Below are 27,225 nucleotides of genomic sequence, written 5' to 3'. Positions count from 1 at the left end.
CTCACTCTCACACTTTTTCTCCTCCTGATGGTCATTTCTGATATATGACTCAATAATGTTAAGCATATTTAACTTCATAGGGTCATAGAAGACCGTTTGGCCATTAATATAAGGGTGCAGCGGTAGGCTCTGTCTTTCATAATGGAGGAGAAGTTTTAACCATAGTTTTGGCTTGTATTTCTGTAAAGGATAAACGGTGTGAGAGACAGCTTTGCTTTACGCCATATTCAAACCCCGTTACTATCCTAATAGTACGCGGCTCCAACCCAGTTTTTAATTTTACTCACATACACATCATCTGAAACCGCTCATCCCATACGGGGTTGCAGGGAGGCGGAGCCTAACCCGGCAACACAGGGCGTAAGGCTGGAATTAATGAATTTTTACCGAATGTCTTTATTAATTCCGTACGTTTCTTCACCTGGTCTCCCCGAGACTCTCGGGTTTCAGTTGTACACCAGTTACCGAAGGTATTACAAAACTTGCAGGACTTTAAAGACTGACATTATGGAGTGTTTCTCTGAATACTGAAGCACAAAAATCTTAAACATGTATTACCGATTTAATTACTTGCTGTTTGGAAAAATGAAACGCAGCATGTAGGCCGGACTAAAGTTGTACCTCGTCGTGTTTCCAGTCGGACTGGTTAGCGGATGGGACACGTGCGTCCGTTGCTGTGGTGTCGTTTGTGTGCGAAGCTAATTGGCCACAGGTAGAAGAGGATGTCAGCAAGAGAAAAAAGTAAGAGCCTGCGCTTATTCATGAATTAATCGTAGCTGAAAGGGCCGTGTTGACTAGATTACATTAAATAATTTTTTTCTCTATCTGTTTTGAAACGTAATTTTCCTGGCTGCCTGGCTAAGCATGCGTGATGCGCTTATCTGACGGTGACCTGCTGCTGTGCCAGTTTGCTTCATCATGGCGAACGTTTTTTAAGAGAAATAGCCACTGGCATTCCGAATATGGCGCTACCGAACGGCCTTCCTCTAGGCTCTAGTATAATAACGAAGAGGTATCTATGTCAGGTAATCTGGTTGGTAGCTCCTATCCTAATTGTCAGTGACTAGTCTATTGGGTATTGGGAGAACCAGCAGCCAGCAGCGTCAGGAAAACGAATATGTAAATGTTAACTCCACTGCTCCTCCTCTACTGACAGATCTGCTGGGAGGTGGAAATAACTCTGTGGAGATGGAGGAGCTCAATGACGATGAATTCACTTTGTCCAAGTAAGTTTTCAAGTTCAGAACCATTGTTTTCCTTAGGGGTTACCGTCACCCACCCCTCACCTCGATGTCAGTCATACATATGCTGCTCAGTGACTGACACACACACACACACACACCCACCCACCACAGTGCTGCATAACTAGCGTGCAGTTCTTCATGTTGAAGTCGAACCTTCTGAGAAAACAACGGAATATTCGGCTGGAACTTTTAGCAATGGTGATGGTCAAGTTGTCTCTTGCATTACTGACCTCTCCGTATGTGGTCTGTGGCAGCTGCTCTGATGCAGACGCAGAGTTTGACAGGGTCATTGGAATCATTGAGGACATCATCATGGGTGAGCTCATGGCAGCAGTGGCGTGCTCTACGGGATGTCTGTAACTGACGGAATGTGAGATGCTTTTTACCCACACAGTTTCCTCTCTAACTTGGTGCGTTAAAGAAGCGTCTGATTGAGTTTTGGATACTGTGAATTTTTTTCACAGAGGAGGAGTTCCAACAGCTGCAGCATTACTTCATGGAGAAGTACTACATGGAATTCGATGACTCGGAGGAGAACAGGCTCAGCTACACCACTATCTTCAATGAATACGTTAGTTTCCCAAGGACACGTGTTTTAAGGACAGATGCCTGCAAGGGTCTTGTACATATGTGTGATGAACTGGAGTTTTTACTGTCCTGTGTACATCCTTTGCTGTAGCTGAATGATTTGCCATTAGACACTTGCAGTACCCTCTTTGCATTTGGTCACAACCAGATTTCTGACAGCTGCTGTTCTGGTCCGTCAGGTTGAGCTGCTGGAGAAGCACATTGAGCGGCAGCTGACGGAACGGATTCCTGGCTTCCACATGAACACCTTCACCAATTCTCTTATGTGAGTTCTTGCACCTCTTGCTTTTGAAAGTTGAAGAGAGAGTTAAAATCTCAATGTTCATGCGATCAGCTTCCTCCTCCTCCTTCTCAGTCGCTTTCATTAAACATCCTGCCTGCAGTGTTGTTCAAAGTTCAGGAGTGCATTGCCAAATAAAATGTATTCGAATACGTAAGATGTCAGATTTCAGCATTTGTGCAAGCACCCCACTGTGAAATGCGCTTAATCTAGCTTGTAGTCTTTTTAAACCTTTGTTCACTGAATCCCTCACAGTGCACATTGCTCTGCATTGCTACTATCCTTGATCCTTGCTTCATTTTGCTGCCCACTAACAGTGCTAGCTTGTTATAGTTACCACTGAATATGTGCACAGGGTTTATTTTAGAATCAGGAACTTGTCTCTGGAATTCCATCAGTTCTTTGTAGTCTTAATTTACTTTTGTGTAATTATGATGATCAGTTGTTATTCATCTCTCAATGTTTTAGGCAGCACAAAGATGAAATCTCAGGAGATGTCTTTGATATGCTGCTCACCTTCACCGATTTCCTGGCCTTTAAAGAAATGTTTGTGGAGTACAGAGCTGTAAGTGCACTTTGGGGAAAAATAAACACTATGAAAAAGTCTGTAAAAGTATTAAGTCTTAAAAATATTTATATGGAAACAAATTAGTACCTATTTATATGCCCTTTGATTTTATGTAAATTTGAAATCACTCATACTGCATTATTCTTTGTCCAGAACTTGGTACAGTAATTCGTATTGATGGTTGATTCTCTTTCATCCTCCTTGTCCTCATCATTCCTCATTTGCCTTGTGCCATTCAAGGAAAGAGAAGGGCGTGATGTGGACCTCAGTGCTGTACTGGTGGTGAAGTCTTTGAATTCCTGTGCATCCCCCTCTGCACCCTTTACCACCTTTACATCAGGACTGCAGTGACCTGGAGATGTCCTCGTGGAATATATACGTAACATTCATTTGGCCATGCACACAAAGATGCATATGTGTTTGCTCATGCATTGACATACCTATGGACTGGCCCAGAATCATATGTCTACATCTTCACCAATGTGTGTATTTATTTCAGAACTGAGATTTTGAGACCACATTTGCACAGCACTTGGAGAGGAAAATAGAGAACAGTGTGTTCATGCGTAAAATCTGTAGACATCTCCTGGGGGAAGTCTTTGCGTACTAAACTTCCTTTCCCAGCAAGTAACCTGGTTTTCCAGTCTGTCATCTTTTTTTTTGTAAATGTACAATCAAATCTTGGCTACAGTTTGATTTTAAACCAAGTATTGCATGTAAATATAAAAGAGACTTCTATGTATGCATTTACTTCCTTTGATAGTTAAAAATTTACCCTCAAAGTAACTCGTTTTAAACATTAGTATAAATGTTTTAATATTTGATTGCTAGTTTGTCTCAGGTGAAACAGGAGACCAATCCATGGTCTCTGTACACCTAATATATTGCTTACCTGAAGTACTGGAGTTATTGCGCATGTCCAGTGTGCAAAGAGGGAGAAATTATTCTTTTCATATCAATGTTGTTGAACACTTGTATGTGAGTGAGTTATGAAGCTGAACTGGCTGTTTTCATACACTACTCCTTTAGTGGTTTTGCGTCCACAAAGGGACAATATTACAGAGGTGCTGTATGTACAATAGGCAGTAGATTTGAGTGAAGCTGAAGAGCATGAAATGAATCACAACTGTTGTGCGCTACTGACAGTCCCTCCAGGACAGCTGGAACTTGCAAGTTCTTTACAACCAGTTTATGAAAATGCTGTCTGTGGAAGGATCTGTGCTCATACTCAGTAACCTGTGTTGCCTAGCATGTTTAGTTTTGTCAGTAAAACACCTTTTAATGAGAGTTGCATCTCCCCTGTCTTTTTAAAATATGGCTCTATTTGTAATAGCCTTCTTAATCTGTGTACTTTATAAATACTGAAACATTAATTCCATACAGTAGTTTGCCACTTTTGAAATAAGTACATAAAATACACAGACTACATTACATTGAATTCCTGTCAATCTGACCTGCAGTTCATTATTTCAATAAAATTGTTTAGGGGTAAGGGCTGTGCCATCTTGTTGCCATTGCAGTTTTCCTGAACATCAGGACCAGCTGCGCATCATCACCTTACATCTAACCCTTGCAACCAGGAACTTTAATTGAGGAAGATCTACAATGTACAAATTACCATGGTGTCACAATTGCACACCATTTCCTGTTCCAGTTTTAACAATCCACTTGGTCAGATTGCTTGGTTAATGTTGGTTAACTTTGTCACTTGTACTGTGTGCAATCAACTTTAATACAAGGGGTTTCTGAGGCCAGTCTGCAAGGTTTACACAGTGCTGGGTGCTGCGTTGCTCCCTTTCCACTCTGTGAAAGCAAGGTATGTGCTGGCGGCATAGGTCAGTGTCACCACAACCCCAAAGACCTGAGAATTGGAAAAGTAGTGGTTAACATACACCAAGCTCAGTTCCCAAAGGCCATGAATATACAGTTCATTTTCTCTTCCAGCTCTTCACCCAGTTACTAAAGTAACATTGCTTAATATGTCATTGTAAGATGATGCATTAACAGCTGTTGCCCTGTTGGTTCATGAGTGTTAATAACATTTTTCTTTCACATTCCACACCAGCAATTGAATTTGATACCTGTGATACAAAGAGGTCTGCCCTCCCTCCACCCATATTTCCTTAAACTAAAAATGGCCCAGGATTCACACAAGTACACGACATGTAAGAAAATACACTTCAAACATGTTACAGACAATGTGGGGGTGCTTTGCAGCCTGGAGACACAATTTAAAGTTTTTATTGCCCCTTAAGTGGATGTTGTAATGTTGAAAGTGACTGTAAATTGCACTTCCTTGCACAAGACTATCTTTCATTACCAATATTTTGCTTTTCCTGATCTTGTACACCAACTCAACCCAAGGACTTGAATACATTTTAATTGTATGCAGTCACTTTGTCATCCAGTAATCTTCCTTACACCTTGGCTTTAAGAACTACTTGTTTGATTATACTGAAGTCTTGAGCTTCCACATGAATGACTTAACGTATGACTGCCTTTACAAATCTAAACCTTGGTGACACCTTTGCATGCCATCATGTATTCACTCACCGCAGCTGCTATAAGATAGTAGTAGAAGATGGTGGAATAATAGGAAGATAAAAATACAGCATTGATCACGAAGGCTGTGAAGTAGAGGAGAGTTGCCACACCGTTGAACACGAGCAGCTATATACAGAAGAGAGAGTGCACAGTTATAACAAGTGCTTGAGTTGTTTGTGACTTACACATTAAAATTTGTTTCTAGTCTTTTGTCAGAAAAAAAAAATCTGTATTAAACAGATACCTGATGCTTTTCTCCAAAGTGACAATGCTAAGATACAATTACCCATGTATACAGCTGGGTAATTTTACTGCAGCAATTTAAGGTAACTACCTTGCTCAAGGATACTACAGCAGGAGGTGAGAATCAAACTTGCAACTGTTGGTTTCAAAGGTAGCAGTTCTAACCACTACACTATCAGCTGTCCTCTGTACATAACAGTGCATTTGTTTTAACCTTCAATGCACATGTTAAATATACTCAATTTGTCCTATACTGAAGTGGGGAAAAAAGCATGAAACTAATGAGACTTAGTTTGCATGGACGCAGGGCGGAAGACAAGAAGACACTGACCACAAGCGGCCAGGGCACAGAGTCAAACTTCATGTGAATTCCAAGAAAGTAGATGAGGAAGAGGAAGATGGTAAGGATCCACAGTGTCACGCTCACAAACATCACCCAGTGGTAGGCTGAGAAGAAATAGTAGTAGCTGCTGGCGATGAAGGACCACGCCACCAGTCCTAGACTCTGGGGAGAAAGATCTGGTTCAGAAATCCACACAATTAACAGAAAACTTGATTCATCCAGAAGCAGTAGAGAATCCATAGTAATAGAGAAGGATGAGACAGTCTTAAACCAGACACATTAATGTGTTTTATTATTGATTAACATATAAAAAGTTAATTGCTTACAAAAGAAAGCTAGGTTCTCTCGAGGTCCTAGTCTATTTGGTCCCCAAATATGCATCCAAGTAAAAAAGAAGTAGGATGAGTACAAGCACCACCAGTGTTTTGGATCCGTTATACAATTGAGTGTATTTGACAATAGTCCACCAATGAAAGCAAGTACATATAGAGACTAAAGACAAAGAAGATGCTGACAAGTAGCAAATGTTTGGCTAGAAGGTTATTGATATTAGTATGGCAGCTCCATCTTGTTCTATGGTTTTGTTTCAGAGGTTAAAAGTAGAGCAAAAAATGAAGCAGGTCTTTATTAAAATATTCCATTATTTTCCAGAGAATGTGTTGCTGGGAACAAGGGGGTGCGGTGGGTTGGACCACAGTCCTGCTCTCCCGTGGGTCTGGGGTTTGAGTCCCGCTTGGGGTGCCTTGCGACGGACTGGCGTCCCGTCCTGGGTGCGTCCCCTCCCCCTCCGGCCTTACGCCCTGTGTTACCGGGTTGGCTCCGGTTTCCCGCGACCCCGTATGGGACAAGCGGTTTTGAAAATGTGTGTGTGTGTGTGTGTGTGTGTGTTGCTGGGACTAACTACTGGTAAAATGACAGTAAGTACTTATTCCATCACTGACACTGAATCGGTTGCTACTACAGTATAACTCATGATAATGGAAATCCTCTCCACTCAACTTTGGGGTGGATAGGAGTCATTCCTTTTATGTGGGGGAATGAATGTTCCACCCCACTGGATTAACATTTGCATGTTACAGACAACCAATTCTGTAAACCTATACTTTTTCTAAATATTCAAATTATTGCAAACTGAAAAAAATGCCAACATACTGACTAATGGTTCAGTGTGGTCTGAGCAGCCAACAATTTTTTTTTTTCACATGTACTTTTATTCATTTAGCTGACACCTTTGTCCAAAGAGAGTTGCAGTGGCAAGTACTTAAAATGATTGCAATGGCTTTCGCACAGCAACGTGCAATATTGTTGTGTAATGAACCCAATGCAAACCATCCTTTGAGGGTTTCTGCTCTGCCAAACCTTAAGTCCCCTTATTGGCAATAGGATTGAGAAATTATTCATAGACTGGGTTTATTACAAAAACAAGTTATTGAATAAGAGCACAAGTTTGCTTCAGGATGTTCTGTACAAAACTGGGAATGCATATGTGCCGTTCATATTCAGCACGCATTGTCTGAACTGTTTGTCCCATATGGGGTCGCGGGGAGCCGAAGCCTAGCCCGGCAACACAGGGCGTAAGGCTGAGGAGAGAGGGGACACACCCAGGACAGGAAGCCAGTCTGTCGCAAGGCACCCCAAGCGGGACTGAAACCCCAGACCCACCGGAGAGCAGGACCCGGTCCAACCCACTGCGCCACTGCACCCCACTTTCATAGTCAACATGTATCTCAATTCTGGAGTGCAATAATATGCAGAACTTTACAACTGTAGTCTTGTGAGCTAGTGGTAATAGCAAAGGAATCAAGATGTATGGTCAGGAACAAGAGACAAGTATACATTAAGAGTTAAATATGGATGTACAATGCATTTTGTGACCACAAATGAGCAAGAGACTGCCTTGATGGATGGGGCTTACATGACAGGTGCATATAAAATCTTCTGTCTTTCAAATGCTGATGAGACAAAAGAACCATAAGCTAAAGCTACTTTCCAGTGCTGCACAAAATTAACCTGAAATTAAGAGTAAAGCAGATGTGCAGAAAAGTGCACGGGACTCTCACTTCTGCTGTTAACTTACACCAAAACGTTATACAGTTAATGGAGATTATTTGAATATCAGGAGTCTTCCCAATGGAACAACACATAGCTGACTTAAGAGCAAATGTGCTGTGAATATACTTATATGCCGCTGTACTAATAATACTAATGATGTGGTGATAAGTATCTTTAAAAGCTTTAAAGGTTTGTGACTAACAAGAGACGAGAGACTGTTCAATAGGTAAGCTCCTGCCACCACGGCTGATTTCATACCTCTGATTCTACATAAGAAGCTGAACTCACTGAAAACACACTCGCGGAGGTGGGTGAAGGAGAGGCAGAGATAAACGGGGAGTGACGAATGGGCTATACTCACAATCTCCACCAGCATCAAGTTGGCACGGATGGTCTTGAAGAAGCCCATGTCCATGGAGATATTGCCAGGGATGTTGTTCTGAAAGGCCGAAGTCCCCTGGGAAGGAGCCGAGCTCGTCTCGGCGTTCACCTCGGTTGTAACCTCCGCCATTGCTTGCCCTCAGAGACACACAGAGGTCCTTTCAAAACAAACTTATAAAGTTCTTACGCAGCCCAATTCAACTGGCAGAACCAGAAATGGAGATCCAAACACGGGAGACCCTACAGTCTCTGCTGTCCAGACCCGCAGGTGTCTTCTGCTTATATATCCGTCACCTCCTCTTCCTTCTGCTTTCGCTGCCCCGGACTGCTGCGTGTTCCGGCATCTCATCGCGGCAACCTTCTGTGGTTGGAGATCTTCTCAACAGATGAGCAGACACTTTATTCTAGGAATGTTCATCTGGGCCCCAGTGAAACTTAGTGGTCACTGCTTCGCTGTAAAACCAACACCTGGCCTGTACAATAAAGTAGATGTGAAACCATAGCAAACTTTTCCTGCGGGTGATGAACACCTGCTTTCGGAGGTGACATTCAAATTTGCAGCCTGAGGGAAAACATGTTACGCGTAGTTTATCATTACTGGGTGTCGAATTAATTCACCTTCTTTTTGCTTGGGTGCCTGACTCGTTTCTAATGTGCTGCTCCGTGCTTTTACTGGAAGAATTCTGTCTGCGTGCCTCGTTAAGTTTGATTACATTTTTTGAAAGCTCAGTGATATTTTTCGTTTATGTTCAATTTTTTAATAGTTAATTAAATTAAAGAACCCCGAGAACACAAGGGTTTTTCACTGAATGAATCTGTCAGTTTTACACAGCAGCGGGCGCGTGCGGCACCGCCTGGCGTCTCGCGACCACGTCTTTCAAACAAATGAATATATTGTTATTGTAATAAATCGAAGGGGTTCGAAACCACACCAGGGGTAATTCCAACAGGACTGGGGTTTATTAAACTTCCGAACAAGAAGACGGGCTGCTGTCTCATCTGCAACCAAAGCCACTTGAACTGAAACTTTACCGTAACGGTCCACGTCACACAGCACCTGACTCCAACCCCTCACACGCTCTCACACATGCGCACTGCCACGCCTCTTACGTCACACGCATCCCCTCAACCACGCCCCAAGACAAAGAACAGAATAAAACATAACCGCAACAACCAACTATTTCCAATTAAATAAATGATGCCGCAAGGTATGGCAATATGACTATTTTAGTGCACATATATATTTAGCTGAAGTAACTTACGAAAAGCAGAGTGGTCCATCTCGCTTTGCTGCTGTTATATTTGCCATGGCATATGATTATGAATACATTGGCAGCATTCCCAACCTTTGTGATATTTTAACAACGCTCTTCTTTATATCATTATCATTATAATAATGTCGACTGAACACCTGGAAGCGAGGAAGCAATATGAACCGCTGCTCTGAATACTAGAACCTTTGCTATATCTAAGTTCGAGATCTGTAAGAGTATATAAGTGACCTGGAATTACACAGAACAGAAGATGCCTCTTAAACTTATTTTTTTGTGCTCAGAATGTGCAACTTAAATTAAATTAAATGTGTAAATCACTATGTGTTTACATCTTAAAACTGCAGAAATCACTATGTCTGCAGATTCTTTTGTGATTTACAGTTAGACTTCTCTAGAAGTTCATTTTTACCTAAGGAAACAATAACGTTTATTACAGTATAGAATCGACATTATATTGTATCACTAAAGAATACAGAAGAGGTCAGGATGGCCGAGCGGTCTAAGGCGCTGCGTTCAGGTCGCAGTCTCCCCTGGAGGCGTGGGTTCGAATCCCACTTCTGACAATAACTTTTCAAAATGTTTTTTGCATTTTATATTTAGTTTATACAGACCATAACACTATTCGGTAATCCCGGGAAAGAGCATAAATTATAATTAAACAACATAGAATGAGACACCAATTAAATTAACAAAAAAAGCTGAATTGTCAATGGAATGTATTGTGGAATTACTCTGCTTTAATTTGTTAAGTGTTATGGTTAGAAAAAAGAAATTTGTCAGAAGTGGGATTCGAACCCACGCCTCCAGGGGAGACTGCGACCTGAACGCAGCGCCTTAGACCGCTCGGCCATCCTGACACATTTACGTCACCCTTTCTGACTTGTTTTCGGTTTCTTTATTCGATCTGCTTCACAGCAAGTACAGGGCAGCCGATCGATTGACGGGGAAGAGCGTGACGAACACGCCGGAAGCGCTGCAGTGCCTCATCCGAACGGATCGTCGTGCGTTCGTCAGACGCTTCGGGCGCAGAGCCGTGACACGGTTCCATCAATATTTGACGTCGGTCGTGTCGGTGTTTGTTGCGTCTGCCGTACTTAGGCGAAGTCTTTGATGAGAAGGAAAAGTAGTTTTAAGCCTAAGGGACGCCGCTGGCTGGCACCTCGGGGAAGAGAGCCAGAGCGAGCGAGCGAGCGAACCGTCCGACTCGTCGTCGCCTCCCGATCCGCAGCGATCTGTGTGTAGCCCGGCAATCATGTCCCGTCTCAGGACGCTCTCCGTCGAGGCCAAAGCGGCTCTGGCCACCGGCCTCGTGTTCCTCTCCATTCCGCTCTCCCGCACACTCGTGTCCGACAGCGTGGACGTGAACATTCGAGCCAAGCTCTTTCGCCTTCAGTTCCTGCTCTTTGTCAATGTCTTCATGCTCACTGGGTCACTGTTCCTTTGGAAGAGGACCGTGTCTAAGCTGCGGGCGCTGCGGAGCGCCGGGCCGTGGGTGTCCCGCTGCTGGAGGGCCCTGGTCTTGCTCTTCCTGCTCTTGGCTCACTCCAGCTTCCCGGCCTGGTTCTTCCTGGTGGCAGAGGAGCCCTGCTGGCTGGCTTCGCTCAGCCACTCCTGCCTGGGCGCCTACATCATCCTCGTGTTCTTCCTGCTGCTCTTGGACTCGGCGCGCTGTTGTCGCCGAGCGGCGGCGCGCGCCGGGGCGGACGTGCTGCCGAGGACAGGTGCCGACGCGGCGTCGCCGTCCCCCGGCTCGGACAAGCCCACCTTTGCGGCCGTGGCGCTGACGGCGGCGCTGTCCGCGTACGGACTGCTGAACGCGTCGCTGCCGCCCGAGGTGGTGCGCGTGGAGGTGACTCTGGACAAACTGCCACAGTCGCTGAACCGCCTGAACGTAGTGCTGCTGTCGGACATCCACCTGGGCCCCACGGTGGGGCGCTCCAGGCTCCAGCTCATTGTGTCCATGGTGAACAGCCTGGATGCAGGTAGCGATGGTGCATCCTGGCCAAGGCAAAGAGCCGTATTCACACGAGGGTAGCGTAGTGCTGGTGGTTAGCCCTACTGCCTTTGGCCCCAAAGATCACAGGTTCAATCCCTTCCTCCGGTTGTGGTACCCTTGAGTAGGGTACTTACCCTCGATTGCTCCAGTAACGTTACCCAGCAGTACAAATGGGTAAACAATTGTAAGTCGCTTTGGAGAAAAGCGTCAGCTAAATGTAACCCAAAAGGCTCGTATTATAAAGGACCCAAAGATCACAGGTTCAATCCCTGCCTCCGGTTGCGGTACTCTTGAGTAGGGTACTTACCCTCGATTGCTCCAGTAACGTTACCCAGCAGTACAAATGGGTAAACAATTGTAAGTCGCTTTGGAGAAAAGCGTCAGCTAAATGTAACCCAAAAGGCTCGTATTATAAAGGACCCAAAGATCACAGGTTCAATCCCTGCCTCCGGTTGCGGTACTCTTGAGTAGGGTACTTACCCTCGATTGCTCCAGTAACGTTACCCAGCAGTACAAATGGGTAAACAATTGTAAGTCGCTTTGGAGAAAAGCGTCAGCTAAACGTAACCCAAAAGGCTTGGATTATAGAGTCAAGGAAAGGTGTGAATTGAATGGTAAAAACATGGCTGTTGTGTCATGCAGAATTAACGTAATTGTGAGATTGTGGAATACTTCCTTCGTGCACAACATGTACAGTAACCCCCAGGTGTTTGTCCTGATCGCAGATGTGGTGGCGATCACTGGGGATCTGGCTGATTCGCAGGTGTCCCGACTGCTGGGTGCCTCGGAGCCGCTGCGACACATGAAGGCCAGGCTGGGCTCCTTCTTTGTTACAGGTGCGGGAATCAGAAGGTCCTCTTACAAACCGTGTAGTTCCTTGCACACAGTTCCCTCTTCCAGCAGTCCTCAAATAGTGTTTGCTTTGATTCCACCTCTCTGTGTAGGGAGCTGTGATTGCTGCAGTTGCTAGCAATGTGGGTAGGTATCGGTCAGAATACCTCCCAGCCATTATGTTCATCATCATCATCATCATGACTCTCATGCCTTTGCATCTTGTTCCTTTCTACTCGTCACCGCACCGTCTCCCGCTCAGGTAATCATGAGTACTACACGGCCGATGTGGAACGCTGGTTCACCCACCTGCGCTCTCTCAACATCCAGCCGCTGCACAATGAGCACGTCCGGGTCTCTCGTCCGGAACGCACTGTGGACTGGATCTGCTTGGCTGGTGTCGATGATCTGGAAGCCCGCATGTTTGGGTCAGGGCAAATTTGGTTTCATTCCGTTGTGATGTAAGGACTTCTTTAGGGCTACTAATAATGTTAAATAGTGCAGCTTGTTCAGACATGCTTTTAAATAAGTGGTGACAGGAGTTTTCCCAGTATGTTTAACCGCCAAGTTACATTCAAATAGTGCTGTCGGTCGATTTTGGATGTGCAGGTTCTGCTCTATATGTTACATTGATAAATTTTCCATTTAGTTGATGCTCTTACCTTTTGCAGCTTTACATGGCTGTTTTAGTGAAAGGGTAATGGAAGTGCTTGCTGTGGACTTGGACCGTGATTGTACCATGGTGATGGGTGGCACACAGTTGCCATGGTAACAGGCTCTGCTTGACCTGGTATAGGTACCCAGGGCATGGGCCAGATTTGGAGAAGGCTCTGGCAGGCTGCAATACGAATTCTCCCATTGTGCTGCTGGCACACCAGCCCCGTATGGCCCATCGTGCCCTACAGGAGAGGCCAGACATCGGCCTGGTGCTCTCAGGTAGGCACACCGCATCTTCAGCAACTTAAGAATAGTTCAAAATGCATGTTTTTTTGCCTTCTCTTGACTATCATGTTAGTCTGTAATACCTACGGACTTAAAATAGATGCATCAAGTGTAATGAACGCATGGTACCATACACGTTCCGTTCATTGTGCTTCAGCTACATTTCATATTTAACTTATTTTCATATTTCACTTTTATTTGTTAGCATTCCATGCTTACTCTTTTTTTATGATGTGATAAACAACACTTATTGTAATGCTGCGTGGTAGTAGCAGCAGGAGGTAAGAACAATCTTATTACCATTAATATAGAAAACACATATAGTACTGTAAAACATACAAAGTGGCACAGTACTTTCCTCAAAAGGAATTTTTTATAAAAGACAAAAGTCTTTAAAGACAAATATGAACACTTTTGTATTTTGCAACTTGGAGAAGTTAAAATGCATCCTGCTGCAACACATTCTGCATCCCTCTGCATGTTTGAAATTCTCATAGTCACTCCTTACCGTCCGCTGCTGGTTTAGATAAGTTAGTTTAAAAAAGTCTTGTTCTTCTGACCGCTTCTTCCATGTCAGCATTCAGTCTGCAGACACCAAGCTCCGTCATTTCTGGTTTATGCATGTTAAATATATGAAATGGTTTTGAGAATATGAAGACTTTATATAAACACCTCATGCAGAAATGCAGAAAATTAAGATAGTATTACACCCTTTGACAAATGGCATGTCGTTGGACAAACTCAGCATGACCTCACATATCTGTAAATCTTAATACACATGCACGCATGGGTTTGCACTCTCTCACACACCCAAATGCCCCCAAAATCGCAGCGGCACGAATGTTCGCTCAGTATGCGGACGGCGCGCCGAGTCTGTATTGACACGAGTGTCTGCATGTTGACATGTTGCTTCCACCCAGGAGCAGGAACAACATTTTTCACAGCAAAGGAATGTTTTCATCTCCCCTTTCTGGCCTAAAGAGACTGTTGTCTGAGTTGTCCGTGACTCTTCCCATGTTTGAACTTTGTGTCAGTGGGCTGTGACTCTCCTGCTGTGCCCTGGCCTGGGTGATTCTTCCAGGGCGTGGTGTCCCACCCCTTGGGCTCATACAGTACCTGCTGAAAGCAGGGCCTGGGCCAGGATGTGACTCTTCTCCCAAAAATTTGCCTACATTCCCAGGAAGGAGATATTTATATTTCATCATCCACACAAATGTGAGAGGGGGCCTGGCTGAAAGATGTTTATTGTCTCAACCGAGGAGCCTGCAGATTTACTGCCAGTGTGTGTGTGTGTGTGTGTAGGTTTTGGAAAGGTGGATTTGCGTTTCCAGAAAATCCAGGGATGTCCCCACAAATGGTTCTTCCTGCTGCTTCAGCAGGATGCTCATCGCATGCCCTCCTATTCCATCTGGGTGTTTTTTGCAATGACGATTGTGGCGCCTGTAATTAGTGGGAGGCGACAGTTTCGGAAATTCTGGAGGTTAGTTTAGGCTTCGCGCGCACTCTTATTTCTACCAACTAGGACCCAGTGAAGTAATAGTAGCAGTAAGTGTTGTGGTCTGACTAGGATACTTGTATGCTGCCATTTTTTGTATGCCTTTTCAGGCATTCAACAAATTTGTAGCAACCTGTCACTTAATATTAACATTACTCACCAAATTAAAAGTTTTTAGTATGCACTGGGCAGCAGCCAGAATGCTGATAGACTTCTAGATTGTTTATTAAGTGGTTTGTTCTATACAGTAACTGGGAGAAGTCTTTATTCCTAACAATTGCGTCGGGATCACGTTGGGTTCCACCGGGTGTAAGATTAACGTACGTAGTTTACCGTGGCACTTTGGGATCTGATGGCACTTTCTCTTACCAAGCGTTACGGTCATTCGGTAGCAGGAAAAGGGCAGAGGTCAGTCCTCATGGGTCTGTGGAAGAGCAATTCGGAGTCACTTGGACACACACCCCTTCCAGAAGCTTGACTATCTATGCATTCTTCACGACCTTGTCATTCCCTGGTCTAGGGTTTAGCTGTCATGTTGCCACTAATTCACTCGCTTGCGTCTGCAAAACAAATTGGTGCATTTGTTAGGGAGGAGGGCCACCAGGAATTTGCTCGAGTTGTGTGAGAATCCTGAGCCTTATTATTGTTTAGCGAGGTTATTGTCCTCCCCGCATCCTCATTTCCTTCTTCTTGCTGTTGTGAATGAACCGAGTGTGTGACTCATATGTGCTGATAAGGACCTTCTGGTGCTGCAGCAACAATAATAGACCTTATGCAATTCTTGAGCCGTTATAAAAATCCTAGTGTCCTAGAAACATTGTTTTTTAAATTGGACCTAATACAATACTGAGATACAATTCCATGCTCTGTACTTAGGGACATATGAATGAATAATAAAGGTACTGCAGGTGGGCTAACATCTTTACAATTATGTATCAGTACAGTACATTACAGTATGACCTCAGCTGATGTAATTATAAAAGGAAGTGCCTGGCTGTGCTTATTTATTACTTAAGTGAATTACATGGCTTTTTCTTGTCTCACATCTCCTGGGCTGCGGGTTCTGACATGTGTTCAAGTCCAGCTCGTCGGGTGTGGAGTTTGAACGTTCTTCCTGTGTTTGTGTGGGTTTCCTCCCACAGTCCAAAGTCATGTGTTTCAGGGGGATTGGTTCCTCTGAATTGCCCGTAGTGTGTGAATGAGTGTGATTTCCTTGCTATGGACTTGTCTCTGGCCCGTGGCGTACCCTATGTCATGTCTTGTGTTTCAAGGATAAGCCACAGATCACTGTGATCCTCCACTGGACAAACAGTTGCTTCAGAATGGACAGATAAGAAATAATTAAGGTTCAGTAAAGCACAGTGTTCAAGGTACCGCAAATGAATGGAATCCTCACCCTGACCCTTAGACTAAGACTGCAGTCCCTGTCCTAGGAGTCTGACCTTGTCCCGTCTCTCTCCAGGCCACACGCATGCTGGGCAGATCTTCCCGATCTCCATCGTGGCATACCTGGTGAACCCGTTTTTCTGCGGCTTGTACCATGTCGGGGAAAGCAGTGCAGTCTACGTCTCCCCCGGGACGGCTTACTACGGCATCCCCATGAGGATCGGCAGCAGGGCTGAGATCACACAGATTGTGCTGAAGGCACCCTGATGGGAAAATGTAAATGCGCATATTGCGCAATCACAGTTAAAACACATAGATACCGACACTGTAAATTGTCCAGGAATACGCACAATGTTGCACAGTCCCAACGTACCTCACTGACAGTGTAATGTACTGCCAGCACTATCCCAGACCTCAAGTAGTTCTTTGCTTGAGTGCCTAACCCTCAGTAACATGTGTTTAAATATTATTAGAGACCTTGCTCGATGAATGATCCTTGTTTTTTAGATGTTTAATTGAGTTATTTTGAATGCTGATTCTTGTAGTAACCTGCTTTTTTTCCCAGGTGGACTAAAAATGTTAACGTGTGAGTCAGTTCTGTTCAAAAAATTAGTTAGATCATTATCTGGCCATAATATTGAGGAATAGGGAATTGGAAAGGAAGAATAAGAGAATCACAGAATTGGTTTTTGATTTTTTCGGGCTTCAGTGTTTTAAAACTATTTGTGTCATGATCATGGGACTGAAAAGTGAGATAAGTATAGATAGATTTAAGAGGCTGAATGTCGTGCAGCTGTAAAAGGTGTATGTTTAAATGATAAATTAATTTGCATGACAGCTTCTCCGGCGCATGTGCTTGATGGGGGAGGACTTGGAGGTCCCACAAGGACACGTTGTTCTACACATAACACCAAGTCCATCCCTTGTGAAGCATTTGTCTACTACTTGCACTGAGCATATGACCGGCCACCACTTGTTACCTCCAGCACTCTGAGGATCAGCTCATGTCTGCACGCAATTTGAACACCGCTTTGGTTTCAGGGAACACCTCATCAAACACCAAAATTTTTGTCGATATGGTTATTTTAATGACCACAGATTTTTTTTTTTTTTTTTTTTTTGTAAATAGGCAAATAAATGATTTCAGGGATGGTAAAAACCTGTTCCATCTGCTAAATAAAACATAAAAATGGGAATATTTAAGTATCTTTTGTGGATTTGCATTTACTTCATTTTATTTATATGTCTCCCACCTGGCACAGCTGCAGTCTCTGGAAAGTGTCTGATTTCCAAAGCTCAGGTTCAGGTAAATTTATTTTAAATTGTTCGGCAGAGGAAAGAATTGCTGAGGTTCAAAGTCCCAAAAAAGTGAATCTGGAAGGTGTTATGTTCTTTTTCCTATTACGCTGGATGCCTCACATCCACATGGGATGAACATGAAGAGCAAAAAAAGGTTAATCTGAATTTTTAAACTGAACGCGAGGAGCATGACGCACGGGCTTTACTGGAACACTACGGTGGCCTCAAACATGACAAAGGGCTCAGTGTCTGACCCAGTGCTTCAGCACACTTTGACAGTCTCTAGTAAATTCTTCAGCCCATTTTTTTTTGCTCTTCATCCTGAGGAAAATATTGATGCAGCCAAAGCTGTCGCTCCAGCCACACACTAAAAGCTGCTGGGGGTTCTGTTTTAGCTCCCTGTGATGTCAGGGGGTGGGTAAGGTGGTGTGTGTGCGTGCGCGCTGAAGGGGCTGGGGCAGGATCCTTCAGAGTTATAAATACAAGGTCCTGATGGAGGTGGCTGGAGTGGGAGCAAGGAATGCCCATGGTTCACGCTGAGGGCACTGCAGTCAGAAAACGGAAAGAGGATTCCCACATCCAGAGGTCGTTTGACAAGGTGCACGCCGAAGTGTGTGAGGGACGTGTCCTCCTGAGAGGTTAGAGAAGCGACAGCAAGCAGCGCGGAAAGCAAAGAAAGTCGTCGGAGGAGGCATCGCGGCACCTGGTGTGGAGAGTCCCCAACAGCCGTACTTTGAGCTGAGGAATGGCCAACCGCAATGGTAACGGTGAGTATTCCTGTCACGATACCCCAAGAAATTGTAAATATGTCAACAAACATAGAGCTAGAGCTCAACGTCAAAGGTTACAATATGTCACGGGTCTGATTACGTAGCACTTTCTGAGAACTTTCAGAAGGGTGTTCGGACATTCCAGAAAATGGACATACGCGCCAAATGTCGGTTTTTCAAGCGAGAGAAATGTAAACACTTCACTCAACCACATATTTACAGAGGGAACGTCAGGTGTGGACAATAACATTAAATACATTTCTTTGCCAAATACGTAGTAGTAAGTCTATGTACCATAACACCACCAAGTAGGGACTTTGCGATTTAACAAGAGAATAGTTGGGAAAAGTCAGTGTTTTTCCTGAGTTTCTTGGAGAGTTGCGTGTACCCCGCTCCAGTAAGCTTGTGTGCGATCACAATCCCCGAATAAGTGTATCAAAGTGTCCGGAGAGGCTTTGCATTGAGAGCGCGGCTGGGGGGTCCCTGGGAGCATCCCGTGAAGACGCGCTGGAGTGTGAGGTACATTCTGAGAGTGAACTTGAACTCTTGCTCCTGGATGCTGAGGGAGGTGCAGGCAGGGGAGGCTTTCATTTCCGCAGCCAAGGACTAACAAGAATTCCTAGGTATCTAAAAGCAGTGTTTGCCAGTTTAAAGATGAAACACCAAGAGAACTGAAAGGAGTATTCAGTTACATGGCCAGCGATTTAGAGCGATTCATTGTATGACCTGGTATCACCTTTAGTACTGCTGGAACTGATATTTCAGGGTGACTCAGGTATAACAGTGCTTTTTCAGTATACTGTCTAAATAGAGGAACCTTATTTGAATTTTAAACTTCAGGACAAGTGGTGAATGAAGATAGATGGATGGATGGAATTAGGAATCTGAGTAACAAAATTGATGAACCCTAGGAAGGAAAAGTCATGTTGCTCATAGTGTGAGGTTTTCCCTTTTTTGTGTAATCGTCATATTGGTTTGTTTTAGTAATTTTTAGAGTTTAAAAGTTATATTTTACATTTTTGGAGATGAAGATATTCAAGTGGTTTGGAAATCTGCGGTATGGAGTCGCAATTAGTCACAGAAAACCTCATCCTACTTGACTGACGGAAACATGATAAGACTTGACAGTTAACAAACATCACCAGCCTCCACAATCCTGTATGCTGAAAGGAGGATGGAAAGCAGCTCCTCAGACAAGCTGTAACCTCAGTCATCAGTCAGCATCGCAACCAGTCTTACTGTAGTATACAACCAGCATAGCTGACTGCTGACCTGACTGAATGCGGTCTCTCCCAGTTCCAGCTGTCTTCAGCAAGGTGGACCTGCAGTGTTGGGCCAACAATCCAGCTCACCACACAGAGGAGATGAACAACGAGCGTCTGCTTGTCCGCAGGGGGCAACCCTTCTTCGTTGCCCTGCAGTGCACGGGTTCAACACCGCAACCTCCCGAACGGTGCATCAACCTCATCTTGCACCTTGGTCAGCTCCTCTCGCTACCCAGACAGCGTGGCCGAGGGTTCACAGAGTGGTACCACAATGTTGTTTGTTTCTCATCCATATCTGCTACCACATTGTCTGCTTCCTTAGCATATTTACTGTGTTCTCATGGGCTTTCAAGTCATCCTATTATTGTAGTGGTTCTACTTCATGTTTACGATTTGTCCCCCACAAGCATGAAATATACATTTACCTACCAAAACCACGTAAGGTAAATCACTCCTAAATGATCGACTCCGGAAGTACTGTAGTTCAGTAGAGTAGTAAAACAGATGCCCAGTAGATTTCAACAATTCAGTTGTTAATAAACCGGTACCAGACCTACCTATCACAACTCACATTCGACAGAAATTTACATTTACATGTATTCATTTAGCATAAAATTCAGTTGCTGCAATGGTGTCGGACTTAAATTGATGTTGTCCAGTATTGCAACAATGGGCGGAGTTTGAACAAATGTTTGAACTCTTCCCCATGTATCTGAAGTCCCTACCCTGCTTCTGTTGCCTTCTTGATGCTGGGTCATAACCCGGGATGGTTTTGTAAATATTCTCTATAAGTCACTTTACAGAGAGATGTGTAGGCAAGTAAATTTTGCAAATGACAATGGGTAGGAGTCTAAGAATGTTGCTCATAAAATGTTCTTTGACGTGCAGGTAAGGAGGTGGTGAAGGTATCAGACATGCGTGCCAACCAAAGCCAGTGGTGGTTCCACAAGCAGGAGGCACAGAGCGAGCTCTTCCTAACAGTGTACAGTCCCGCCGATGCCCCCGTGGGCCTCTACAGCATGACGGTGGTGCTGCTGAATGCGGAAGGACACATCCAGGAGCGCATCCATGCTGGGAGTTTCTACCTACTATTCAATCCCTGGTGCAAAGGTCAGGATATACACTGCATGCTGGAACACAAAGGACATGCCTAATCACTCAACCTGTAGCGACATATACATACGTGTACTCGCAGATATTTTATTCATAGCTGCTGCCCCGTGCCGTAAGACATGCAGCGATTACCTGGGACATGCACACTGCTCCGTCATATTTTCTTTTTCATTAATTAATGCGCTACTGTGTCGTGGGAATGGGTTGCGAACTGACTTCTAACAATTTCCCATGGTTATTCCCTCCTGTATCCTGTATGTTGTTCTGAGGATGATGGTACAGTATTTTTTTTTTTTCTGAGCTGCAGAGACACAAGTATCTTGGGAAATCACAGTTCTTAAAGTAGAAGTGTCCAGGGATGCTTCCTTCCTGTCTGTAGTTAATTTACCAGTGTATCAGTTTGTCTGCTTATGCTCCTTCTTCCATCGCCCGCAGCTGACTCGGTGTACTTCCCCGACGAGGGGCAGCTGCAGGAATACATCCTAAATGAAAATGGCCTGCTGTACCAGGGCTCCTGGGACCAGATCCGTCCCTTGCCGTGGAACTTCGGACAGGTACCACACCTGGGGACACCAGCAATGAGTCTATCATATAAGGGGAAGGATGCAGAATTGCCAAAAGGAAGCTTGAATACATTCACATGGCATCATGATCACAGTCCATTTGCCTGTCACGATCCGGGCATTATTGAAGTGTTTTTCATGTTTGTCTGCGTATGTATCTGAGTTATATGTAAAGACTAGTGGAGAGGAACAGCTGAGCGTGTTCTGTGCTCCTGGGTATGAGGGAAGGAGTCCTGGGAACTATCAGCTTGTCTAAGTTCTGGCAGCCTGCAGGATTGTTCCAGTCTCCTGGGTTGGTGGTTGTAAGGCATTTCTGACAGAGGGGTGCAAAATAGAGGTGCAAGATTACAAACCGCAAAAACAAGAGCCTGTTTCATCATTGTTCCTTACTGGGGAACCAAGGGCCAGGGGAGTGGGGGGGGGGGGGGGGGGGGGGGGGGGGGGGGTCACAGCAGGACAAAAGGAGAAAGGAAGGGAAGAAAATGAGGAGAAAAGTTGCGATATTTTAATAACAGCACTTGGGCGTATTACTGACCTAGAACTGAACCAGGTTCAGTTTATCATTGTGTAAAGTGAAGCAAGTGGCGTAGAGGGTAGAGCTGCACTTGAAGGACCCAGGTTCAAATCCCACCTCCCGCTGGAGTGCATGAGCATGGTACTTACCCTGAATTGCTCCAGTGAAACAAAATGACCCACTTGTAAAAGACAAAATCATTGCACATCGCTTAAGAAAAACTGACGGCTTAATAAAATAAGTGTGAGTAAAATAATGAGTAAATAAAAGTAGCTTGGGTGTACATCAGGTTTAAGGTTTGCCAATGGGCTGATAGATAGGTTCTCATGTCTCGCCAGGTGATTGACTAGTAATTCTCATTTGGGTTCTGACAGTTCGAGAAGGACGTGGTGGACATCTGCTTCGAAATCCTGGACAACTCTCCGGCGGCACTCAAAAACCCCGAGGTGGACACGGCTAACCGGGCCGACCCGGTTTACGTGAGCAGAACGGTAACGGCGATGGTGAGATGGAAACCACTGCGTCTGGGCTTGTTTTGCTCCATTGTAGCCATGAAACCACACGCTCACATATGGAAACAATGACGAGCTGCATTGATACCGTTCAAAAGAGTCAGACTTATAGAAATATGATGTGCAGTGTATAATACTAAAAACTGTCTTAAATGCTTAATGTGCAAATGTTGCCTATTTACTAAAATACCTCTAGTTTATTTTAGGATTAAGCTTAAAGAAGGCTAGGGTGTGTACTGTTGTTCATTAGTGATCAGTTCCTTCATTTACCTGCGTATATATTCATTTATATGTCCCGTGTGCCTACTCAGGTAAACTCCAATGACGACCGGGGCGTGGTTTCAGGTCGCTGGGATGGGGAGTACTCGGACGGAGTGCCCCCCACACGATGGACAGGCAGCGTACCCATCCTGCGGAGCTGGAGCAGCGGTGGAGCACAGAGGGTGCGCTATGGCCAGTGTTGGGTGTTCTCAGGTGTGGCTTGTACAGGTAAGAGGGTGCAGTGGAGAACTCCCTCATGTTCCAGCCCAATGCAGCTCAGTAACTGGGCAACAAATACTGAGCTGGACAGCTACCATGTGCTGCTAAACCACTTGGAGCTCAGATTGCATCTCTCAAACAATTTGTCACTGGTAGAAAATCCATCCATCCATCCATCCATCCATCCATTCCATCCATTGTCAACAACCACTTGTCCCAAGCGGTGTCGCAGTGAGCCAGAGCCTTACCTGGTAATGCAGGACCGAGGGGGGGAGGGACACTCCCAGGGCGGGATGCCAGTCCGTCGCAAGGCACCCCAAGCAGGGCTCGAACCCCAGGCCCACCACACAGCAGGCACCAGCTGAACCTGCTATGCCACCACCCCCTCGATACTGATAGAAAATGACAATGTTAAAATGTCAAAAATAGTTTGTGTCAGCGGTAGGCGAAGTCAAAGTTCCGGAATTCCTTATCTGTGTCTTCATGAGGACTGTGTGTTCTACTACAATGTATACAGGTCTGTATATGTTGCTGATGCAGTATAGTAGAGGAGCTGGTAATGCTTACACCTCAGAGCTGCCTGGTTCTGGGTTCAAATCCAGCTCGGTCTATGTACAGTTTTCATGTTTTCGTCATGTCTCCACAGGTTTAAGGCAAACTGGTGAATCTCGATTGCCCTTAGTGCGTACCGTATATATGAGGGCCTTGCAAGACGTTGGCATCTCAATGAACATCTAATGTGTTATGACTTTCATGCCTTCTCCTCCACAGTCCTGCGCTGCCTGGGCATCCCCACTCGCTGCGTTACCAACTTCTCCTCCGCCCATGACACAGATGGCAACCTCACTGTGGACTACTGCTACAATGAGCAGCTGGAGAATGTGTCTGCTGGCAAGAAGGATATGATTTGGTGAGTCTTCAACTGTTTTGTTCTTGTCCTCTCCAGGTTCCTCTCCCATCCTCCCATACTTCTCCTTTCAGTAGTCTTTACGTAAAAAAAAAACAGTCAATCACACGATCGCCTGACTTACCTGTGACTGAGTTTGGTTTTTGGACAACCTGTTATTTCATTCGTGTTTGGCTCAACTCAACCTAGTCATTTATCATAACAAGTACAAATGACAAGATTGAGCTTATCATACTTTTCATACGTCACGTGTTGTGACATACTGAACATGAGCCATGACACCTACAGGTGACACACCTATATGGGGTAACCATATGTTCATTAATGATTCCATCGGCATTTGTGTCTGTGCAGGAACTTCCATTGCTGGGTGGAGTCATGGATGAGCCGAGATGACCTTCTAGAGGGTTATGATGGGTGGCAGGTGTTGGACCCCACACCCCAGGAGAGGAGTGATGGTAGGGCCTGATGTCACACTGCCTTTTTTGTTTCTGTTTCTGCCTGTCTTCTCACTCTGTGTCTCCCTACCTGCCCCCTTTTCTCTGTTGCTCTTCTTATTTCTGCATGCTTCCCCATCACCTCTTCTCAGGTGTGTTCTGTTGTGGGCCCTGTCCTGTGAAAGCAATCAAGGAAGGTGAGGTGGAGGTGAAGTACGACACAGCATTTGTGTTTTCGGAGGTAAACGCAGACCTGGCCTGCTGGATCATCCACGAGGATGGGCAACGCACCCAAGCGTCTCTTCATCATGGCACTGTGGGCCGCAACATCAGCACCAAGAGTGTGTATGGAGAGCAGAGGGAGGATATTACCTCCCTCTACAAGTACCCGGAAGGTATGGTACTGCTAGCCTAATCTACCTCAGCCCATCCCACAGCTCATGCATGGAGTACGTTAAGGACCGACACCTAAACTCAATTTACCTGTGTGATCAGCATTGATGACAATTTAAGGGACAATAAGGATAATCTGAGTGTTCTGAAAATGGCCATTATTTTGAGAATAAGGTGCTTTACGAATCAAAGTTAAATCAGTGCTGGGTCTGTAATGACAGACTCTGGAACTCGGGGTGTTTGGTTTCCCCGGATTTAAACAGATGTCATTATGACATTTGTACAGTATGCTAAATCTGAATAAATCCAGTCCAAATGTAGCTTTTCAGAGACACTCCTGTGTGGAGCTTTTCACTGATGTCCATAGAAGCAACAGTTGTTTAGTGGCCGGTGCTGTATTACAACACAACTCAGGTTCAAACATGGAGCGGGAGATGTATGAGAAGGCAGGGCGGAGGGTGTCTGAACGGAACGGAGGATCGGGACAGCTGGAGCTATCCATCAAGCATGTCCAGGCAGTGCACGGCACAGACTTCGACGTCGTTGTGGAGGTCCAGAACAAGGGTTCACAGGACACGCCTGCCAAACTGACCATCACCTCCAATGCTGTCACCTACAACAGTCTCCATCTTGGGGAATGCCAGAGGCAGAGTGCCAGCCTCACCGTGCCAGCACAGAAGGGTGAGGGCCTAGTAGACCTGGCATAGTATAGTATGGCACAGCATATACTCACACACACACACACACACACACACACACACACACACATTGACTGAAACCGCTTGTCCCAAGCGGGGTTGCAGCGAGCCAAGTATGTAAGTCCTTATTCTTTGCTCAACTCTGTTGGCTCCCTAGTGCATAAGGAGGTTTTGCGGCTGCTGTACGACCACTATGGGGCCTGCTTGTCTGAGCACCGCCTGATCAGGGTCACCGCGCTACTGCAGACCAGCAGTGACCATGATAGTATCCTGCAGGAGGTCAACATTCCACTGGCCGTACCCGAGCTCGACGTCAAGGTAGAGAGATACCCGTGCTCATGGACAACGTATGGACACATTGTCTCATGCTGCCCAGTACTTTTAGCCAAATGTGATTTACCTTCTTAATGTTCTATCATGTACTGTATTAATTAATAAATACTGTGCTATTTTCAAGAATGACTAATTTTGAGTTAAATTGAGTATGCAATAGTTTAACCTGCTTTAACACTTCCAGATTCTCCACATCTTTCACCCTCACAATCTCACAGATTCCTGTGCCTCAATTCAGAATAAATCCTTAAGTTCATACTTTCCGTTCAGTCTTAGTTTTGAAACTAAACTGATGTTCCTTTTGTTCCCACCACCTGGTCTAGGGGTTTCGTGAAACGCTTGATCGGGCCTGTGCTGTTTTGCCTTTGTGATTTTTACACTGTTGGTTGATATTGACCACACTTTACGTGTCCGTGATGCAGGTGGTAGGGGTGCCGGTTGTTTCTCACAAGCTGACCACATACATCACCTTCACCAATCCACTGCCCATCACCCTCAGGGGTGGCTTGTTCACTGTGGAGGGTCCAGGACTCACAGCTGCAAAGGAAATCCCTGCACCGTATGTGTTTGTGTCTCTCTGTACTTATGATGCTAAAGCTCTTTCTTTCTGACAAAGATCCGTTAAAGTCGCGATCACATGTATTTGGATGTCGGTGTTTTTTGAGTAAGGCAGAACAGCTTTTCATGCAGTGTGCATATATGTATATTTATGTAGTGGCAGAAATTACGAGTGCTCAGATCTGTAACACCGTGGTTACTCGTGAAGGTTACTTCTGGAAACTCATGGTCTGAGTATAAAGAGAACATAGTCTTCCTTTTTCTGGTGGACAGATGTAAAGAGAATGTGGTCTTTGCTTTATTATAACCCTTTCTGTCTGAGATGCACATGGTCACTCAAACCAAACCAAGGAAAAAGCATGATTTTCCTTTGGACCTCAGTACAGGCCAAACTCCATCTCAGATGAATCCTAGAGTCAGTGATTTCCAAATAAATATGTGCTCTTAGAACAGATGGGAAGGAAACCACACTGTTTTTTTGTGGAAAGTAATGGAAAAAAACTTCATATAATAAGAGGTTTTGCTTAAATATAGATATAAATCTACATCTGTGTACGTGTGTGCTGTTGCCTTACTAAAGAGTAATTCCATTAAATGTTTTTAACTAGTTAACTGTATGTGAGGGTATTAATTGCTTAAAGAGAGCTGTATAGCCTGCTTTCTCTGGGTCTAACCCACTAGGGCTTATTCTGCCCTTCCAGAGCTGGCAGCTAACTGATTGTCTGCTTTTCACAGAGAGGATATTGGACCAGGTCAGATTGTGTCCGTCAAGTTTTCCTTCAAGCCCGCTCGGGCCGGACTCCGGAAGCTGTTGGTGGACTTCGATGCGGACAGGCTGAAGGATGTCAAGGGCTCTGCCACAGTGATCGTGAGGAAAAAGTGAACCCGAATCAAAGGGGCATCGGCTCGAAGCGGCGTACGCTACTTTCCGGAACTAATTCAGAGTTTTCCTGCAGATATTTATTTCATGGTGACCAGCCCGAAGAAATGAGCTCCAGCCAAGGAGACAAACTCTCGCATACACGCACAGCGAGCATGACGCGATCCACAGCAAAAGACTGTTTAAGCAAATTAACCGGTAATATTTATTCACCGTCTTACCGCAGCTGCCACACAAACTATCTGTATCCGATGTGAAAGAACTGAATTCCTCCACATTTTTGACTGCAAAAATACTCTTGCAAGAAACACACTAGTAATATTAATAAAATTACCA

At 44.9% G+C, this 27,225-nt stretch overlaps 4 protein-coding genes and 2 non-coding genes across 8 annotated transcripts; 4 read left to right on the top strand and 2 right to left on the bottom strand.

Annotated features, from left to right (window-relative positions):
• Positions 1-499: 499 nt before the first annotated feature.
• Positions 500-4,307, top strand: arl2bp (ADP-ribosylation factor-like 2 binding protein). The gene is made up of 7 exons (XM_018726678.1): positions 500-741; positions 1,157-1,226; positions 1,499-1,560; positions 1,709-1,815; positions 2,012-2,097; positions 2,581-2,677; positions 2,921-4,307. The coding sequence occupies exons 1-7, from the start codon at positions 723-725 to the stop codon at positions 3,029-3,031; spliced, it is 552 nt and encodes a 183-aa protein (XP_018582194.1). The 5' UTR covers positions 500-722; the 3' UTR covers positions 3,032-4,307.
• Positions 4,308-4,309: 2 nt separating this feature from the next.
• LOC108918998 (plasmolipin-like) lies at positions 4,310-9,725 on the bottom strand. 3 transcript variants are annotated; one of them, XM_018726681.1, is made up of 5 exons: positions 9,506-9,725; positions 8,224-8,716; positions 5,799-5,972; positions 5,234-5,350; positions 4,310-4,541 (listed from the first exon to the last, which is right to left on the bottom strand). In XM_018726681.1, the coding sequence occupies exons 2-5, from the start codon at positions 8,371-8,373 to the stop codon at positions 4,446-4,448; spliced, it is 537 nt and encodes a 178-aa protein (XP_018582197.1). In that variant the 5' UTR covers positions 8,374-8,716; positions 9,506-9,725; the 3' UTR covers positions 4,310-4,445. The 3 variants fall into 3 exon arrangements, with proteins under 3 accessions (XP_018582197.1, XP_018582195.1, XP_018582196.1); XM_018726679.1 differs by lacking the exon at positions 9,506-9,725 and adding an exon at positions 9,276-9,385; XM_018726680.1 differs by lacking the exon at positions 9,506-9,725 and adding an exon at positions 8,862-9,018.
• A 272-nt stretch (positions 9,726-9,997) lies between these two features.
• trnal-cag (transfer RNA leucine (anticodon CAG)) lies at positions 9,998-10,080 on the top strand. The gene has a single exon. It is a non-coding gene; the product is annotated as a tRNA-Leu (tRNA).
• Positions 10,081-10,291: 211 nt separating this feature from the next.
• Positions 10,292-10,374, bottom strand: trnal-cag (transfer RNA leucine (anticodon CAG)). The gene has a single exon. It is a non-coding gene; the product is annotated as a tRNA-Leu (tRNA).
• Positions 10,375-10,436: 62 nt separating this feature from the next.
• On the top strand, positions 10,437-17,354 carry tmppe (transmembrane protein with metallophosphoesterase domain). The gene is made up of 5 exons (XM_029253716.1): positions 10,437-11,499; positions 12,239-12,349; positions 12,607-12,772; positions 13,141-13,280; positions 16,244-17,354. The coding sequence occupies exons 1-5, from the start codon at positions 10,770-10,772 to the stop codon at positions 16,432-16,434; spliced, it is 1,338 nt and encodes a 445-aa protein (XP_029109549.1). The 5' UTR covers positions 10,437-10,769; the 3' UTR covers positions 16,435-17,354.
• Positions 17,355-19,271: 1,917 nt separating this feature from the next.
• On the top strand, positions 19,272-26,921 carry LOC108918987 (protein-glutamine gamma-glutamyltransferase 2-like). Its single transcript, XM_018726665.1, has 12 exons — positions 19,272-19,715; positions 20,390-20,611; positions 21,050-21,168; positions 22,066-22,194; positions 22,515-22,692; positions 23,455-23,593; positions 23,945-24,048; positions 24,180-24,422; positions 24,835-25,101; positions 25,276-25,436; positions 25,874-26,010; positions 26,745-26,921. The coding sequence occupies exons 1-12, from the start codon at positions 19,517-19,519 to the stop codon at positions 26,890-26,892; spliced, it is 2,046 nt and encodes a 681-aa protein (XP_018582181.1). The 5' UTR covers positions 19,272-19,516; the 3' UTR covers positions 26,893-26,921.
• The last annotated feature ends 304 nt before the right edge of the window (positions 26,922-27,225 follow it).

The sequence above is a fragment of the Scleropages formosus genome, chromosome 7 (assembly GCF_900964775.1).
Source record: "Scleropages formosus chromosome 7, fSclFor1.1, whole genome shotgun sequence".
Classification (NCBI taxonomy): domain Eukaryota; kingdom Metazoa; phylum Chordata; class Actinopteri; order Osteoglossiformes; family Osteoglossidae; genus Scleropages; species Scleropages formosus.
Note: the sequence above shows the minus strand (reverse complement) of the source record. Positions and strands in the feature narration are given on the sequence as shown.